Source organism: Lactuca saligna, chromosome 5 (genome assembly GCF_052625555.1).
Source record: "Lactuca saligna cultivar CGN05327 chromosome 5, ASM5262555v1, whole genome shotgun sequence".
Lineage (NCBI taxonomy): Eukaryota > Viridiplantae > Streptophyta > Magnoliopsida > Asterales > Asteraceae > Lactuca > Lactuca saligna.
In genome coordinates this window covers 303,422,236-303,439,525 of record NC_136421.1, presented here as the reverse complement: position 1 = coordinate 303,439,525, position 17,290 = coordinate 303,422,236, and the positions used below count along the sequence as shown (strand labels likewise).

General features: G+C 32.5%; 1 protein-coding gene across 1 annotated transcript; it reads right to left on the bottom strand.

The window, feature by feature from the left end:
* Nucleotides 1–11,293: 11,293 nt before the first annotated feature.
* On the bottom strand, nucleotides 11,294–12,837 carry LOC145048433 (uncharacterized). Its single transcript, XM_078996916.1, has 4 exons — nucleotides 12,767–12,837; nucleotides 12,429–12,635; nucleotides 12,136–12,339; nucleotides 11,294–11,593 (listed from the first exon to the last, which is right to left on the bottom strand). Exons 1-4 carry the CDS (start codon nucleotides 12,770–12,772, stop codon nucleotides 11,537–11,539), a joined length of 474 nt encoding a protein of 157 aa, XP_078853042.1. The 5' UTR covers nucleotides 12,773–12,837; the 3' UTR covers nucleotides 11,294–11,536.
* Nucleotides 12,838–17,290: the final 4,453 nt, after the last annotated feature.

Here is a 17,290-nt window from a genome sequence, read left to right as displayed (position 1 = left end):
AATGTATTTATATATTAGAAGTTATATATGGTTAGGTTCATGTGAGACGGTTTAATTTTATGAGACCGTAAGATGCATTTTTTTTATTTTATTTTATTTTATTTATTGTTTTAAATTTTTTTTAGTTAATTCAAGTTCCGAAAATAATATTTAAAAAAAGAAGTTTTTGATTTTTCCATTTATTTTGCATTTTAAAATTATTTTTAAAATATGTACAGTGTAATATTGTATTTAGAATATTTCACGTATTTTTAAAAAAAAATAGGATTTTTTTTTTAATTTTGTTTATTTAATTCAAGTTCCGAAAATAATATTTAAAAAAAGAATTTTTAGATTTTTCCATTTATTTTGCATTTTAAAATTATTTTTTAGAATATATCAGTGTAATATTCTATTTAGAATATTTCACGTATTTTAAAAAAAAAAACGGTATTTTTTTATTATTTTTTATTTTTTTTAGTTAATTCAAGTTTCGAAAATAATATTTAAAAAAAGAATTTTTAGATTTTTCCATTTATTTTGCATTTTAAAATCATTTTTAGATTTGGTTTCACGGTCTCACAAAATTAGAATGGTCTCAAATGAACCTGAACATATATATATATATATATATATATATATATATATATATATATATATATATATACACACACACACACACACACAATATCTAGTCAAAGAGACAAGAATGTTTTACGAATTGATTAATACTTAAAGTCATGCTTCTTATATGTCACTAGTTATATGATTAAAAGACATGTTGCATGGAGTGTTCAATTGTTTATTCATTTACTTCATATTTGTAAGAAAATGCATTTACTTTTGCTTTATGGTCTACTCTTAATTTTGATCTTAATATATAAGCTAGTGTATCGTAGTCATGTGAGTTAGTTTTTGAAAACTTCTTTCTCTTCTGTTCTCCAAATTGCCGACAGCAAAATGGGCTCCCCTCGCCGCTTCTCTTTTGCAATTTAGTGCTACAAGTGACGGCTTAAATTGTTGGTTCCCCTTAAACATATTTTGGCATATGTCTTAAAGCTTAAGAACAACATTTTACAAATGTTATACTAGCATATATGGTGGTTTTGTTTTGCTTGGTGGATACTTTTAGAGAGATTTTAATTTAGAGTTTAATGGCATCTTCATTAACTTCCAACCTCCTATGGTGATCAAAGTCTTCAAAGGTTGTTATGTTTTATCTTCTATGATTGTGTTAATCTTTCTAAGTCTTGCAAAATGATCATTGGTGGGAATAAACTAGTTTTATTTTTGTTCAAATCTTAAGTCTTCCGTTGCATTGTTTATGTTTTTGAAATAATTTTTTAATAAAACCCAACAATTAGTATCAACGTCATTTTTGCAAGATTAGTTAAGATTATTTGTTAAGTTGATGAAATCTTTGTTTTTGGAAAACATGGATGATTTTATTTTTGCAAGAAAAATTTATACATATTTTCTGTGACAACTTTAAAATGTTTATAATTTTTATTCTTTAACTAAAAGTTTACATAAATGTGTTGATTTATTTAAAATGACTATAATTATATATTTATTCATATGGTATATAATAATTAAATAAATAGTTTTCATTTGTTAATTTTTGTAAGTAATAGATTAGTTTTAGAAATAGTTTATTTCTATAAAAATATAATAAGAATGAAGATGATAGCCATTTTTAAGATCAAAAGTTTATAAACTTGATTTTATTAACGTTTCTTAAACTTTATAAACTTATTTTTATAAACTAGCTACAAAATATTGAAGCAAGCGGGGGCACATGAAGATTACACAAGATGAATGTCCCTTTAGGAACGGACTTAATATTTTTTGTGATGACTCACAAAAATATTATTAGTTTATGGCTTGGCTTATGCACATATGTTATAATTGTTATGCATGCTTGTATTGTCTTATCATGTTATGGTTGATAAATTAGTTTTTCAAATGCAAAATAATATATAAACATAAATAACCATCACAAAGGAATTTGGTTTTAATTAAATTTACCTTTTAACATAAGATGGTAAATATAGTTTTAAGATAAAACAAACTTTATCGTTAAAACTAGTAACCGGTAAAAATTCAGAATAAAAATTGTAAACATTTAAAATAGAGGTTTGTAAACTTATTAAACTCCAAACCCTAATTTATAAAATGAAGTTTTATTAAAAGGTTTACAAATGTTCTAAGACGCTCAAACATCGACTTAATACCATCTATTAAAATTTGATCGCGTCAATTTTATTAAACCGAGTTTTATAAAGGAACATTGTTAAAATTTGATTTTCTTTTTCATAAAATAAGATTTTTTAAGTATACCATGGTTTATTGGATGCAAGCAATAACCATGATATAATATGTTTTTTGAAACTAGAATTATAAAAATATCAAAGACCCCTTACAAACCTCAAATGTGTGCAATCTTTTTTGAATAACACTCGCACATCTATTGTATGTACTAGTGAAATAAAGGCCTCCTAACCGCTTAGTGTTATCTGAAACACATCAACAAACTCTCTGACAACCGGAACATCCGAAACTAAAACCTGATCCTTGACCCGCGTATCCACCATATACGCTAAGTAGCCTGCACACCCGTGCTGAATATATTGTCGAGCCATGCCAGCTGAGCAAAACCCTAAACCCAATCTAGTGCCCTCGCCGTAGATAACCAGTTCTCCCCCACTCTGGGTTCGAACTACTACCTGCTGACCCTCGCAGTCGATCATGACACCGAAGCGACTCAGTCAATCCATACCCACAATCACACATACATCCCTTATGGGGATCAGAATCAAGTCTATCAGGAAGGATACCCCCAAGATCTCCAGAACGCAACCCTGATAGACAGAAGAAGTAGAAATTTCGTGTTTGTTGGCGATAGACACTCGTAATGGACACTCAAGCTCTCCTTTATGCAAACCGAACTCCCTACTAAGCGATCGAGAAACAAATGACCGACTTGCCCCGGAGTCAAATAATACCAATGCAGGTAAGGAGTTCACTGAAAACGTACCTAACATAGGTAGAACACATAAGCATAAATCAAATATAATCAATAAGATCAAACGATGGAAACATACCAACCACCACATCTGGTGTTGTCCTGGCCTCCTTGGCTGTAAGCTAAAAGGCACATCCCCAAGCCTTCGGAGGCTCTACTCTACCCTGACCCCGTCAGTAATCCTCAGCATAGCCGGCGCTGGAGCCTGCACCAGCCGGGCAACAAATAATGGACAGTCGGTCTTCACGTGACTAACCTGATCGTAGTGGTAACAAATCCTCATATCCTGAACTGGGGCTAACTGGTGGCAATCCCTCGCAAAGTGCCCCTCCTTGCCGCATTTGCAGCACACAACACCAGATCTACACACCCTATAATGGCCCTTCCTGCACTTCCTACAAGTGCGGCCACGCTGGCCCCCAGAGTTAGTATCAGCGATCTTATACCACTTCGGCGCCGACTACAACTGCATTGGGGCATGTCTCTGCTCCAGTAACTATAACTCAATCTCAAGCTCTCGCCGCCTATCGACCTCCTGTAACTCCAACAATGTATCACAACACTGGGTAGCAACAAACTGACGGATGCCGGTCTTGAGCATGCTCAGATAACATGTCATAGAGCCTGCTCAGAAGCAAACTCAGGGAAAAATATCTCCCTTTCAGTGAACATACGGGTGATCTCTGTTACCAACTCTGTAACCTGCCTCAAATCCAAAAACTCATGTGTCAGTTGCTCGCGCTCAACCCGTGCAATGTAGTGAGCACGGAACATCTCCTTGAACTGATCCCACGTAACTGCAACTCTCTGATCATCTGTATATGAACCTGTCATCAATCTCCACCAGTCCTTTGCTTCGAACCTCATCAGGTTCAGAGCATACCTGACCTTATGGTCAGTAGGACATAAGCATGTGAATAAGCATTCCTCCACATCTGATAGCCACCTCATGGCTATGATCGGGTCCTGAATCCCATCAAAAGTCAAGGCTTCATGTTATCGAAGTCCCGGTACTGAAAAGCCCGACATGTCCCACCACCAGCGGCTGCTACAACGGTAGAGGATACAGTGGTAGCCGTCTCAGAAATGGCTGCATAATTTTCATCAAAGTACTCAGCCATGGCGGTCTTGATAGATCCAAACATCTCTGGAAACTGTTCCCGGAATAGTATAACAATCTTATCATGCAAGATCTCCCGAATCCTGGCATCCATCTCATCCGGTCTCATCTGACCAATAGTCTCGGGCACTACTGGTCCACCATGACTGCCAACTCTTGATCCTGACCTGGATCCAGTTACAAATCGCCTGGTAACTACCATGCTGAAAATATATACCAAGAAGATATCAAACATCCCATATAATTACAGGGAACTAACTCTCAACAGTGCCCTAGGGGTTGTGACTTCCTTGATATACGTATGGGTCCTGTGCTTTCAGTATTATGAGCCCATACTTCCTTCTACACCTACCCATATTTGTATCAAGTATCATCATAACGTCCTAAGAATATACATAAACATAGGTGAGCGCTTAATCCTCACTCCTAGAGGAAGGCTAAATATCTCATAATTGGCTGGCTGACCCCGCACAACTCATCTATGAAACTTTCACCAACCCTGCAACACTCATATATGCTAATCATAAATAACATTGAACCCTATAGACTTTCGAATATCTGATCCTACCCTAAGCCCTTCATCAAATAAGAATAGGAAATAATGCCAAATCAAACATTCTCAGGCTATAAGATCTTAATTATGTACAACTATGATGCATACACTAAGCAAGTAAAGTAACAATGTCAATTTAATATAAGGAAAACCCTAGGCTATCATGCATCATATAATCGGGCAATTATATCATGTAATTCCTGAAGATCCCTAGCCTATCACTAGCATGTTGTTCTATCATATCGCAATATCAAACATCCATATGGTATTTTGGGGTCTACTTACTGGCTCTGGGTGATCGTACACAATGCATCCTCCTTTAGTATTTTGAAAACTATATGAAAATCATTTTAAAAATATTTTCCATAGTTTGAGATTGCATTCACACGAGTGTTCCTCCAATTCACTCAAACTAAGGCTCTGATATCAACTTATATAAGATCCATAAAATTTATGAAAATTAAAAACTCTTTCAAACATTCAAAAACCATTATATATTAAAAAATGTTTTCAAAATAGTATCATATCAATGTATCCCAGAAATCAAAATCATAAAATGCAAGGAGGTGCACAATCAAGCCTTCGCTTTCCTGCGATCATTCGAAGTACTTGAAAAAAAATCCAAAACTGTAAGCCCAAAGCTTAGTGAGTTCTCCCAAAATACCAACACCATACAAATCATAACCATATAATAGCAAATAAACAGCATGCATATAGAGTCTACAGTATGACTGGATTGCCCTCACCAAGCCTGCATTCTATCTGGCCCACTCTCAAAACCTTCAGCATGTCTGGTCCGCCCACCCGAGCCTTCAGCATGTCTGGATCGTTCTTCGGGCCTTCGGCCTAACTGATATGCCCTAATGGGTCTGCAGTTTATCCGGTTCACCCTAGGCTTGTTGGCCTTCAACACAAAGCAAGTCCGCCTCAACCAAACCCCACATACACAATCAATATATAAATACCATAAGCTAGCTAGCATGTACAAACAGTTAAACCGATCTAATAGATCACTAATCATAGCATCGTCCTATATACCAGGATATCAACCTAACAGGTCACTAACATATCCTCATCCTATATACCAGGATACCGACCTAACAGGTCACTAAGCATATCATCATGTAATAACCAGGATAACAATCCAAAAAGGGCCGACATTGGTGCCTTCGACCGTGTTAGTATAGTATGGATAACTCATCTCACAAGTCGATTGAACCTAAAATATCAAGCTCCCGAAACATGGCTCCAAACATCAACACCTAAAACCACAGTTGATCCAATTCCTTAAATTCTCAAATTACCAAAATACCCTCAGAAGTCAAATTGGTCAACCCTTGGTCAAGGTCAAAGTCAATAGTCCATGTTGACCTAACTCGTCGAGTGTAGCTTACAAACTCGTCGAGTTCCTTCATAATCCAGAAAGTCACGAAAACCCCAGTCAACTCAACGAGTTACCAAGTAACTCGTCGAGTCCATGCAACATCCAGAATATCGGGGAAAACCCGATCCAACTCGTTGAGTCATCTCGATAACTTGCCGAGTTCATGCAGAATCTAAAAAGCGAAAAACCCTCATCAAATTCGTCAAGTTGACTATGCAACTCGTCGAGTTCCTTCATCCATTTCGCATTCAGCTCATTCCAGTCGAGTTCATAGCTCCAAACTCCAGATCTAGCTTTCTAGGGTGAAGTTACCATGTAAAGTTACTAAGTTTACGTGCATGCAAGGTCTCAAAAGGCTTAAAACACCAAAACTAAGTCTAAGAATAAGTTTAGGGCATGAAGAAGGGCCAAAGCTTCATAAAGCTTGAGACTTTATGTCAATGAGGGCCTAGAGGGGTACATATCTGAAACCGTGTCCTTATGACAAGCTCAAACCCGAAAGTGACTCCATTTTGCACTAGAAATGACCATTTCTTTCACAAAGGAATATCTAAGCAATGAGAAGTCAAGGTATTAGCTTTATACCTTATATTGGTTGCCAATACTAAGTAGATAATGGATTTACAACCTTCTTCTTGATCCAAGTTCCTCAACCTTCAAGTTTCCTTTCTAAAGAGCACCCAAAATGACTTCCAAGCTCACACACTCACACAATGGGGAGATTAGGGTTTTTCTCTGGCAAGGGGATGATGAAAAGGTGGTAAGGAGCCTGGAAGGAGGACTTAAGGTCCTTTAAATAGGGGTGCAAACCCTTAAAATTAGGGTTTTAATACACAACCTTTACTCGTCGAGTTGGGTCCTCCAACTCGTTGAGTAGGTTCTAGAATTCATGCGGCTTTATCAGCTTCTACATGACGAGTTGAGGCAACAAAATCGTTGAGTAAGTCTAGAATTATGAATATAAAAGCTTTAAATAAATATGTGGGAGTCAGGATGTTACAGGTTGGACCTTATATGTTTTGATCAATGTTGTAAAAATCCCGATTAGGTCCCGATTAATCTCCGATTAATCCCTAGGCGCTACTCGACCGATTAAAGGGCGCTTAGCGATTAATCCCAGCATACACAATGACTGAAACAGTAGAGACCAATGAAATTTTAACACTTTGAAGAAGTTCTATCTCAATAGAAACTATTTCAGGTATGATTAGTGTTGTATATATCATATTAACCTATTTTGTTATGATATTAGTGGTATTTACGAACATTTATATGATATTAGTCATATTTAATTTTTTAAAATCTAACAAATTAGCAATTAATGGTCCCCGATTAATCCCTCGATTAATCTTTTCCTAGCTGATTAATCCCTTAACCCCAGTCCACCGACTAGCTAACGTCGAACGATTTTTACAACCTTGGTTTTGATAGAAGTGTTGTAGCATCTTTTGGGGGGCTTTGAATTGTGGCTTAGTTGATTTCATGAGATAGGTGAGTCTTCACACTATATTGTGTAGATGCTAGCTTTCTTTGTGACTTTTGCATTTGTATGTTGGGCTAGGCCCATTGGCTTTCATGTTGGGTTGGGCCCATTTATATGTTGGGTTGTGCCTATTGGTATGCACATTGAACTGGCCCTATTTGTATGTTGGATTGTGCCCATTTGTATGTCAGGCTGGGCTCATTGTATGATATGTAGTATTTTGAGGCACTCACTTAGCATTGTCTTACAGTTTGTGATTTAAATATTTTTCAAGTACTTCTAGTTCTAAAGGGAATGATCCGGCTTTACTGCACAACATCCCTTATGATTTCCGCATCGATGATTACTATTATTCTACTATGATGAATTGTGATACATTTTTACTAGGATTGATTTTGTAACACTTGATGTATTGAGTTGATGGTTATAAAAATTAAAAAATTTTCTATTATTTTGGAACATTAAACTTCACATGAGTAATAATAAAAATAAGAAAATGATAAACCAAATATAATAACTAATAAAAAACACTAAAGATTTAATATTTAAACATAAATAGATATAAATAGGATATAAAACAAAACATTATTAAATATAGATATCAAATGGACAAACCCTATTAGAAATTAAGAGGTTGAAGTTTAGAAACAGGTTAACAATGTTTTTAAGAGGAATACTATTGAAAATGTTTTTAGGTTGCCAACAAAGAAAAATATTATAAAAAGATAATGAACTCTTTGTTTTCGTATTTCTACATGTTATACCATGTATAACAAACCATATTTCAAGTTTATGCTTTTGGTCTGATTTTTTATTTTTGTTATGAACATGGTCTATTTTTCTTTTAATTTTTTTATAAACCAATCCTAAAATTAAACGTTTTCTCCAAGTTTTATTTTATTCTTCTTTTTTGTTTTGTTTTTTTTGTTTTTTGTTTTTTTTTTACAATTTTTCATAACCTTTTAAAATTTTAAAACCTTTATATGTAATTTTTTAAAAGATTTTACATTTTTTTTAAAATATTTCTATTTTTTATGCTTTTTTTTTTATAAAAACGTTTTAAGCGTGTTTTATATATTTTTTTAGTACAACATTTTAAACTTATTTTGTAATCGTAAACTTTTTTACATATTCATATAATGTTTTTAGACAAAATTATTTATTAGGGCTGTAATTTTTTTTTAAAGTTATGAAAAATTATAAAAAGCTGTAAAAAAAGTTTATAAAGGTTTGTAATAATTTTTTCAAAATTAAAATAAAAATTGATACAATATAAAAAGTATTAAAAGGGTTTTAAAATGTTGTAAAAAAGTAGGAGTGTAAAAAAAAGTTTAGAAAATAAGTATGTTAAAATAATCTAACTTTTGGATGAATTTGAAAAAAAAAGGACTATATCCTTAACAAAATATAGAGTTTGAACAAAATTCGTAATAGAGTTTAAAAACTAAATAACTTTTTTAGGATTTTTTTTTTTTTTTTTTTTTATTTAGAAAAATCTTATTATTTTGATTTTTTTTTTTGATAAAATCATAAACAAAATGTTGAACAGAAAATTTTGGATTATTTAATTTTACACAAAAGTTTATCATTTTCTGTTAAAATGAAAATAACGACTCTTTTGTTAATTTGGATAAAATATTAAAAATAATTAAGACTTTTCTCATTCAAAACATATTTTAAGATTTTATCAAAAAAAAAAAAAAAAAAAAAAATCAAAATAATGGATTTCTTTTTGCCAAAAACCCTAATTCTTTTATGAAAAAGCTATGAAGATATTTTTTTATCATAAGGAGAGATACTCTATATTTTTTTTTTGAAGTTTTATATATTATACAATTAACCCCATTTTATTTGATAATGTTTTATTTTACTCTATTATTATATAACCTTTAAGGTTTTATTTTTTATTTTTTAATTATTTTTTTCTTAAATATTAAATATTAAATTCATAATTATTATTTGATATTTTTATAGTCTTTATTTTTATAATTATATAAATAAGGATCATACTATATATATATATATATATATATATATATATATATATATATATATATATATATATATATTTATCTCCAATATAAAAGCTAATAGCTAGAAAATGAAATTTATAACGTTTATTTTTATAAAAAAATTTAGTGAAAATAGTTGTTAAACAGAAAAGTAAATTAAATCTAAAGACTAAAAGCTTAGTTTTGTTGTCGAGGTGTCCTATCCCCATCTTTATCGAGGACTAGGATCCTCATTAAGGAGCCCATGTTTTCCATGTTACAAAGTCACAACGGTTATGTTGATAGGACTTCAAACTTAAGTAATTACCTTAAGATAAGTTTATTAATTTTACAACCATGATTTATAACAACATAGATATTCTAATACGAGAGCTCAAACTAAACACTATTTTTGGGCCAACTTCAATGAAGAATATGGAACGATCCGTAAGACGAAAAGTTATGTACAATATACGGTTAGAAATATTTTGAGGTCTAGTACTCTAGTTTCAACACAAAAAAGCAACGAGTCATTTAAAGATTTCTAGAAGATATTATATTCGTGTTTCTACGAGTTATCGAGTGAGCATAATAATAATAATAATAATAATAATAATAATAATAATAATAATAATAATAAAAAAGAATCATATAAATAAACCTTGCACTGAAAAGGCCTTGGGAGTGTCCATCTATCTTTCAAAACAAGTCTCTTCACTCCTTTTCCATGTGCACCACCAATAAAAGGCAACACCCTACAAACATTTTGATGTTCTTTTTTCTTTTTAATCTTAAAAAAAAAAAAAAAGACCATATCACCCCTAGGCCCCCAAGTCTTTTTCATGTTGTCCCTCTCAAAAGATTGACCTTAAAAGATAACCTACCACAAGCTTTTGTATCTTATAAGCAAAATGCCTCATTTTTAACTCTTTGTGAGTAAAGACACAAAAAGGAAAAGGTGGCCTAAAGCTAAAAACAAAAAGTTTCTAGTCAAGAAACTTCCCCATACCTATGAATATTTTTATATCCCAACTAAAATTTACTATTTTATATAAAAAAAATACCTTTAAATTATTAAATACATAGAGCTAATTTCACATTGGATTTTGAATGCTAAGGTCAATCACAAAACAAGATTAACAATTTAATACATAAAACATGATTTGCAACATATCCATACACTATTTACAAACACATACTATATTGACAATAATAATTTCAAAATATTTATTAAAGATTAATACATATAGAATGGTACAAGCCAACATACATTGGCATACTCAAGTCACTTTCAATAAAGGCAAGACTGGTGGTATTTTCAGAGCATGCAAAATAGAGGGTTTCTTTTTGGGTTGGTTTAAAGCATGCAGAAACTTTCATAATTATAGTAACAAACCATACCCCACCACCCAAAAGTCTTCTTTTCTTTTTACCATTTTCCTCATTACTTTCATATTTTTCACCAATTTTTCAACTTAAAGATCTTTTTTACTTTATTACTATCGATCTCTGATTAAACACTCAAATAACAAGTACAAGTTTTTGTTTACAAAAAAAAATGTATTGACACGTTCATGTAACTTAAAAGACCCATCTTCAACATTGGATCAATTTGTTTCTTGGAAGAAAGAACTCAAGATTCTTGAAAGAAAAAATGTCAAAAATTCCTTGATAAATAATCCTACCCACAACAAAAATTGCATATTTTGGTATGTTTGGTATTACAAAATGTTAATGACATTTAAATATCGATAAGGGTTAAGGAATTATGGCCCAAAATTCAATTCATTAAACTTTGTCAAGTGAAATACAAAAATGGATTACACCAAAACAAAAAGAACATCATGAATACTTCTCCTCTTCTTCTTCTTCTTCTTCTTCTTCACATCTTCATATCCTTGGGCCATGTCATCATCTTTGAAACATTCACACATACTCTTATATATCTATATATATATTTATATATCTCTACTATTTTTGAAATTTGCATCTTCAAAGATTTCACTTAACGCAAGTTGGCTGCATACACATTGAAAACAACCCCCATCTCTTGCTCTTCTGCATAAGAAAACAAACTCAAGTTAATTAAACCTTAAATTCTTATATTTTATTACTTTAATCTTGGATTCACCTCCCAAGATCAAGAAAGAAAATACCAATAAAAACTATTACTTATCTTTGAAGAATATTTTCTTTAAAGAAATTTAATATGAATGAGATTTGACTTATTGGTTATTGCTCTTCTGCATTACAAGACAAAATCAAGTATTTAAAACCAGAAAAAAACTCCTATTTCTTTAATCTTTGACCCAAGTCCCTAAAATAAAGATATAAAATACCCATAATTATTACATTTTCTTTGTAGTATATAAACATCTATTTTCTTTAACTCTTTGATCCTCATAAAATTTATATGTAAATGAGATTTGATTGATTATTGGTGAAGAACAGAAGAAGAGTGTTGACTTTAAGCATGGTTTGACTATGGGGTCCACAGGTCATGTTAAGAGTGCACAAAACTAAATTACGTGAATTGCGGAGATTCAAAAAGTGTCAGATAACCCGTGAACAGTAATGGAAAGTAAGAAGAAACAATATACCCTCCTCGGCGGTGCACGGAGGAGCTCCGGCGAGATCTTGTACAAGTCTTCATCAACAGCTTTTGGATGAACTTTACCACTAACATTGACATCCTTCCTCGGTTGCTCCGGTGTAAGATCTTCCTTCTCGCTGTAGTCGTAAACATAATCGTAATCACAAACCACCCACGGTTCCTTCTTCCTTTGCTTCACCGGTGCTTTCCTCTGTCACACACCACAAAAGAGAAAACCATAATTCAGAATCAATTCAACGAACAACAGAAAGTGAAGTACAATCAGGAATTAGGAATTACCCGACGGCGAGGAACGACAATCATGGCTGGAGTAACGACATTGTTCTCATACAGATCTCCGGCGACGTACAGATCGCGATCTTGAGGGTAGCCATAGCCATAACCGATGTACCCAGTTTGTCGAGCTGATTCGAAACATTGAGTGAAAGGAAGATGATTGTTGCAATCCCAGCTCCCAAACGCCGGAATATGATTTCCCGTGAATTCCTGCAAAACACAACACCATTGATGAAATTTCTGTAAAGGAACATCAATCAACTTTCAACTACGAGTTATGGTGGATTGATGGAGGAGTTGGAAATGAAAGTGAAGGAGGTGAGTGAGGTGTGGTAACTTACATCCATGGTTTCTATTATGGTGAAAAGTGGAGTGGGGGTGTCTTTTCCTTTATACCCCAAAGAGAAATAAGAGTTAGAGAGATGGAATTGTTAAATTCAAGAAATAATGCTTCGATGATTTGTACTTTGTGTATTGAAATGTGTATGTTTGGCTGGATTTGGGTTTTGGTGTGATGTGTGGTGGGTATTTTTGGTAAAGGGTATAAACGTAAACTACCATTAATAAGGTTGCAGAAGCTATTTATGCAGGGAATGGATATCCAGGGAGTGTGTGAAATAGGGGCATGGTGTAAGAATCCAAAGGTCAAAAACATTCCCATCAAGACAAAAATTAATTTGGACCCAAAAAAATTATTAAAAAAAAAAAAGACAAAGTTGATCAAATTTGAGGAGTTCACTGAAATTGTTTAAAATTAAAAAAAAAACATAATTTTTGATCAATTTGAGTTGGAGTATATTGAATTTGGCTATTTGTTTAGCTTTTGAATGCGATAATTTCAACAAATCGTTATTTTCGATATAAAATAAAAATATAATCAAAATTTGTGATTTTATAACTTACAAATGACAATATATCAGACTCGTTTGAAATTTTAAGTTGTTTTTCTGTAATTTAAAATGATTGAAACTATAATAGTTTGGATTAGTTGAAACTATACTAGTTTAGCTTAGTTCGACTCTAGTTTATTTATTTATTAATTTGGATAGGTATGTATTGTACTTGATGAATAAGCTCACACTCAATATAACTGTTGATGAACATACTAATAAATTACTATTTGATACAATATTAAAGTTTGATGAATCAGTTGATACGTTTTATGATAAATGTAATATAATATCAAAAATACTTTAAAAAAATGAAACTTATATTATAAAAATATTATCTAAATAACATAGTATTTTCATAATATTAAACTGATTAGTAAGAACAAGTTATTCAATCTGTTATATAATATCACAGGTTGTACTCTCTCTTCCTAAAACAAGGCGGCCTAGTTTGTAAACTTTGGTTTTGTACATGTTGGAATTTCTTATAGAGGTGGTAAGGAAACTATGCAATTTGATAATCTTATAGATATTTTAACCTCCGTTTCAGATAAATAGAACTGGGATTTAGATTCTCCTGATATGTTTTTCGTCAGATCTGTCAAGAGTCATATTGATGCTTCGAGACTTCCAGTGTGAAGTTTTACTACGAGATGGGATATTCATGTTCCTATCAAGGTCAACATCTTTTTGTGGCGAGATTTGATGAAAAAGATTCCTGTTAGATTGATATTGGCGACTAAAGGTATGGAGTTGGACTTGATTCTTTGCCCTATTTGTTAGTCAGACCCGGAAGATGTCGCGCACTTATTTCGTAATTGTCTTTTGGCCCAACAAGTTTGGAGAAGGGTCGAGATGTGGTTAGACTTGCCAATTCCTATTATTTTCAAGATTTAAGTTTGCTTGCTTGGATTGTGATGTCCCCGGGTAGTAGCAGATGTCGTTTGATTTTGCAGTCGGTGGTTATGACTATGATTTGGGTAATTTGATCCTATAGGATTTCGGTTATTTTTTGTAGAAGTATAGGAAACAATTTATTTGTGATAATATTGTCAATTTTTTTTTGGAAGGAATAAGCACTAATTGGAATGTGTGGTTGTTTAATCCAATATTGCCTTAACTTTGTATTTTTGCTTGCTCCTAACTAGCCATTTTTTGAGTTTCATAAAATATTGATGTTGTTCAAGAATAAAATGTTGATTTAAATGTTATACATTACATATAATTTATTACCAGTAAGACTGTATTTTAAAACTTACAAAAGAAACTTTACGAATTTATCAATAAATTGTCTAAATCTTTTTTATCTTATAAGCTATTTTAGGAAAGAAAAAAAAAACATACATGACAATAAATTTAAAAAATAAACTAGCACACAAAAGATAACTTTAACCTATCTATTTCATTTTTTCAGTTAACTTTTTGCTTGTTAAAGATATCATATAGTACAAATCAACCAATTTGTATATAAGTAGTTCACAACTTTCATCTCTATGATTCAGCAAAATACTATTATTTTATTTTCAAAATCAAACGCTATTATTTTATCTAAATATTTTAAACATTAGTCTTTACTGATTTTTAAATTGTTTGTGTTACTTTGTAGTAAAAGCAAGGACACTTGTAAATTTATGAGAATGGTTGTTTGAGTGAAAAAAATAACCTTGTACTTGAAGATGTCAATAAATTAAATCTTTTTAATTAGTGTGATAGGATGGGGAAACTGAAAAAGGTGAGGGAGCATTTATGTAAGCGAAGGTGACAAATCAATAAATTAAATTCCAAGCAAAAACATAGACCACAACATCATCCACAGGCTTTTTCTTCATTTCTGCTTCATCACTCTTTATCATAAATTTTTACCCAGTCTTTTGATAAATCAGTAAAGACAAAACATATTTTTTTAGGTTCAGTGTTTGTTTGATATATCCTTGTAAATAAGCTGGTATATGTGTTCGGAAAAATAACTTTAGCCCATTTAATATGAATGACCTTTTATACAAATCGTATAAAATGGATGAATCTAAAATATGGTATGGTGGTTTTAAGTGTAAATATTGTAAATTCTTATGAAATTCATGGTAATAGAATATTAAATTAAAGATGTCATACGATCGATGGTTGTTCTTTCATGATGTTTGACAGTGAGGAAGTGAAAAATAAATGAAAATGGTGTTAACCATGAGAGGAGGGACAAAAACGTTCATCCATAAGTCTTCGAGAAAGGGAAAAGGAACATAGAAAATATAAGATATATGTAGATTCCGGCTCTCGTAAAAAATGAGGATATCAAAGTTAAATTTGCATAATTACTTCCGTTTTGTATTTAACAATAATTTTTTCGTTGATTATAAGTATGAATGTCGAGGGCATTGAAGGGCATCGAGTGAGTGTTGCAACACGACAACTGATTGTGAAGAAGTGAACATGACACTACAGAGGATGCGGAAAGACAAGGCATTAGTCAAGATCAAATCCCTATATGTATGTGGATATGTCGATGAGAGAGTGTAGTGGCTGAGAAATCTCTTTAACCTTATATTAGTGTTGGTCACAATGTCGAACCAGTGGACATCAGTTAAGCAAAGAATTTGCCACACAAAACCCGTATATATATATATATATATATATATATATATATATATATATATATATATACACACACACACACACACAATCATTACATGATAAGGTTACATTCAAATGATATTATCTCTATAATAAACTCACAATTCAAACTATTCTATGTTATCTTCTAATCTTCGGTTTACATTCCCCCTCAATCTTAACTGTAACAAGGTTTCGATTGTATCTCATAGGGTCAAGCATGTTGCGAGTTGTTGGCTTAGTAAACTCGTCTGCTACTTGATCATTAGAAGATATAAATCGAACATCAAAAGTACTCATAGCTATCCTTTCTCTAATGAAATGAAAATCTACTTGAATGTGCTTAGTTCGAGCATGAAATATCATATTAGCTGTCAAGTAAGTGGCTCCCAAGTTAGCACACCATAATACCAACAGTCGAGGCTAACACACTCCTACCTCCTTGAGAATAGATTGTATACATATACCTTCATATATACTGTTAGTCAAAGCTTTGTATTCAATCTTTGTGCTTAATCGAAACACATAGTTGCTTATGTAAACTCCATGAAATCATATTTGGTCCTAGAAACACTGCAAACCCACAGGTAGATATGCGATTATCCAAACATCCTGTCTAGTCTGCATCTCTAAATATATTTAATGGGTTGGGTTGGTCATCTGCGGGGTATGCGGGGCGTACTCAGCTCGTACATTGCACATATTGGCCCCAGAAGGGGTACGCTAAATGTAAGTCTAAGTACGCCCAGCATACTCAGTAGTTTGACTTTCGGTTGACTTTTATGGGTTTGGGCCATATTTTGGACTTTTAGGGTTTGGGCCTTGTTAGGCCATTGGACTTCTGACTTTGGGTCATTGCTAGGCTATGGGCTTTCTTGGAATTAGGCCCATTACGGTTTTGGGGTCCAATTAGGAAGTTAGGCCATATTAGGCTTTAGGATGCCATTTGGGAATTTGTGTTTTTCAAACAAATGGGTCGGGCCTTGGTTTTGGGCCAAGTAAGAGAAGTGTAAAATTATCTTTTACCCTGGATGTTGGACAAGTAACTTAGATCCTTGAATATGGGTCGAGGTGCATGTAACATCCATATAATTCATGAAAAATTTAAACTTTTTAAACAACCTAAAATCATCAGTGGTTTATAAAATAGTTTTCCAAAACATATCTATTATCAGAGTTTCCCAAAAATCATAAACAAAACATGAGAAGGTGTACGCTCACACATTCGCCTTCCCGCGATCATCTGAGGTAACCTGAAACATAATCTAAAGCTGTAAGTCCAAAGTGTAGTGGGTTCCCCTAAAATACCAACACAACACAAAATTAGAATAATAACAATAAACAACATGCATACAAAGCCTTCAGTCT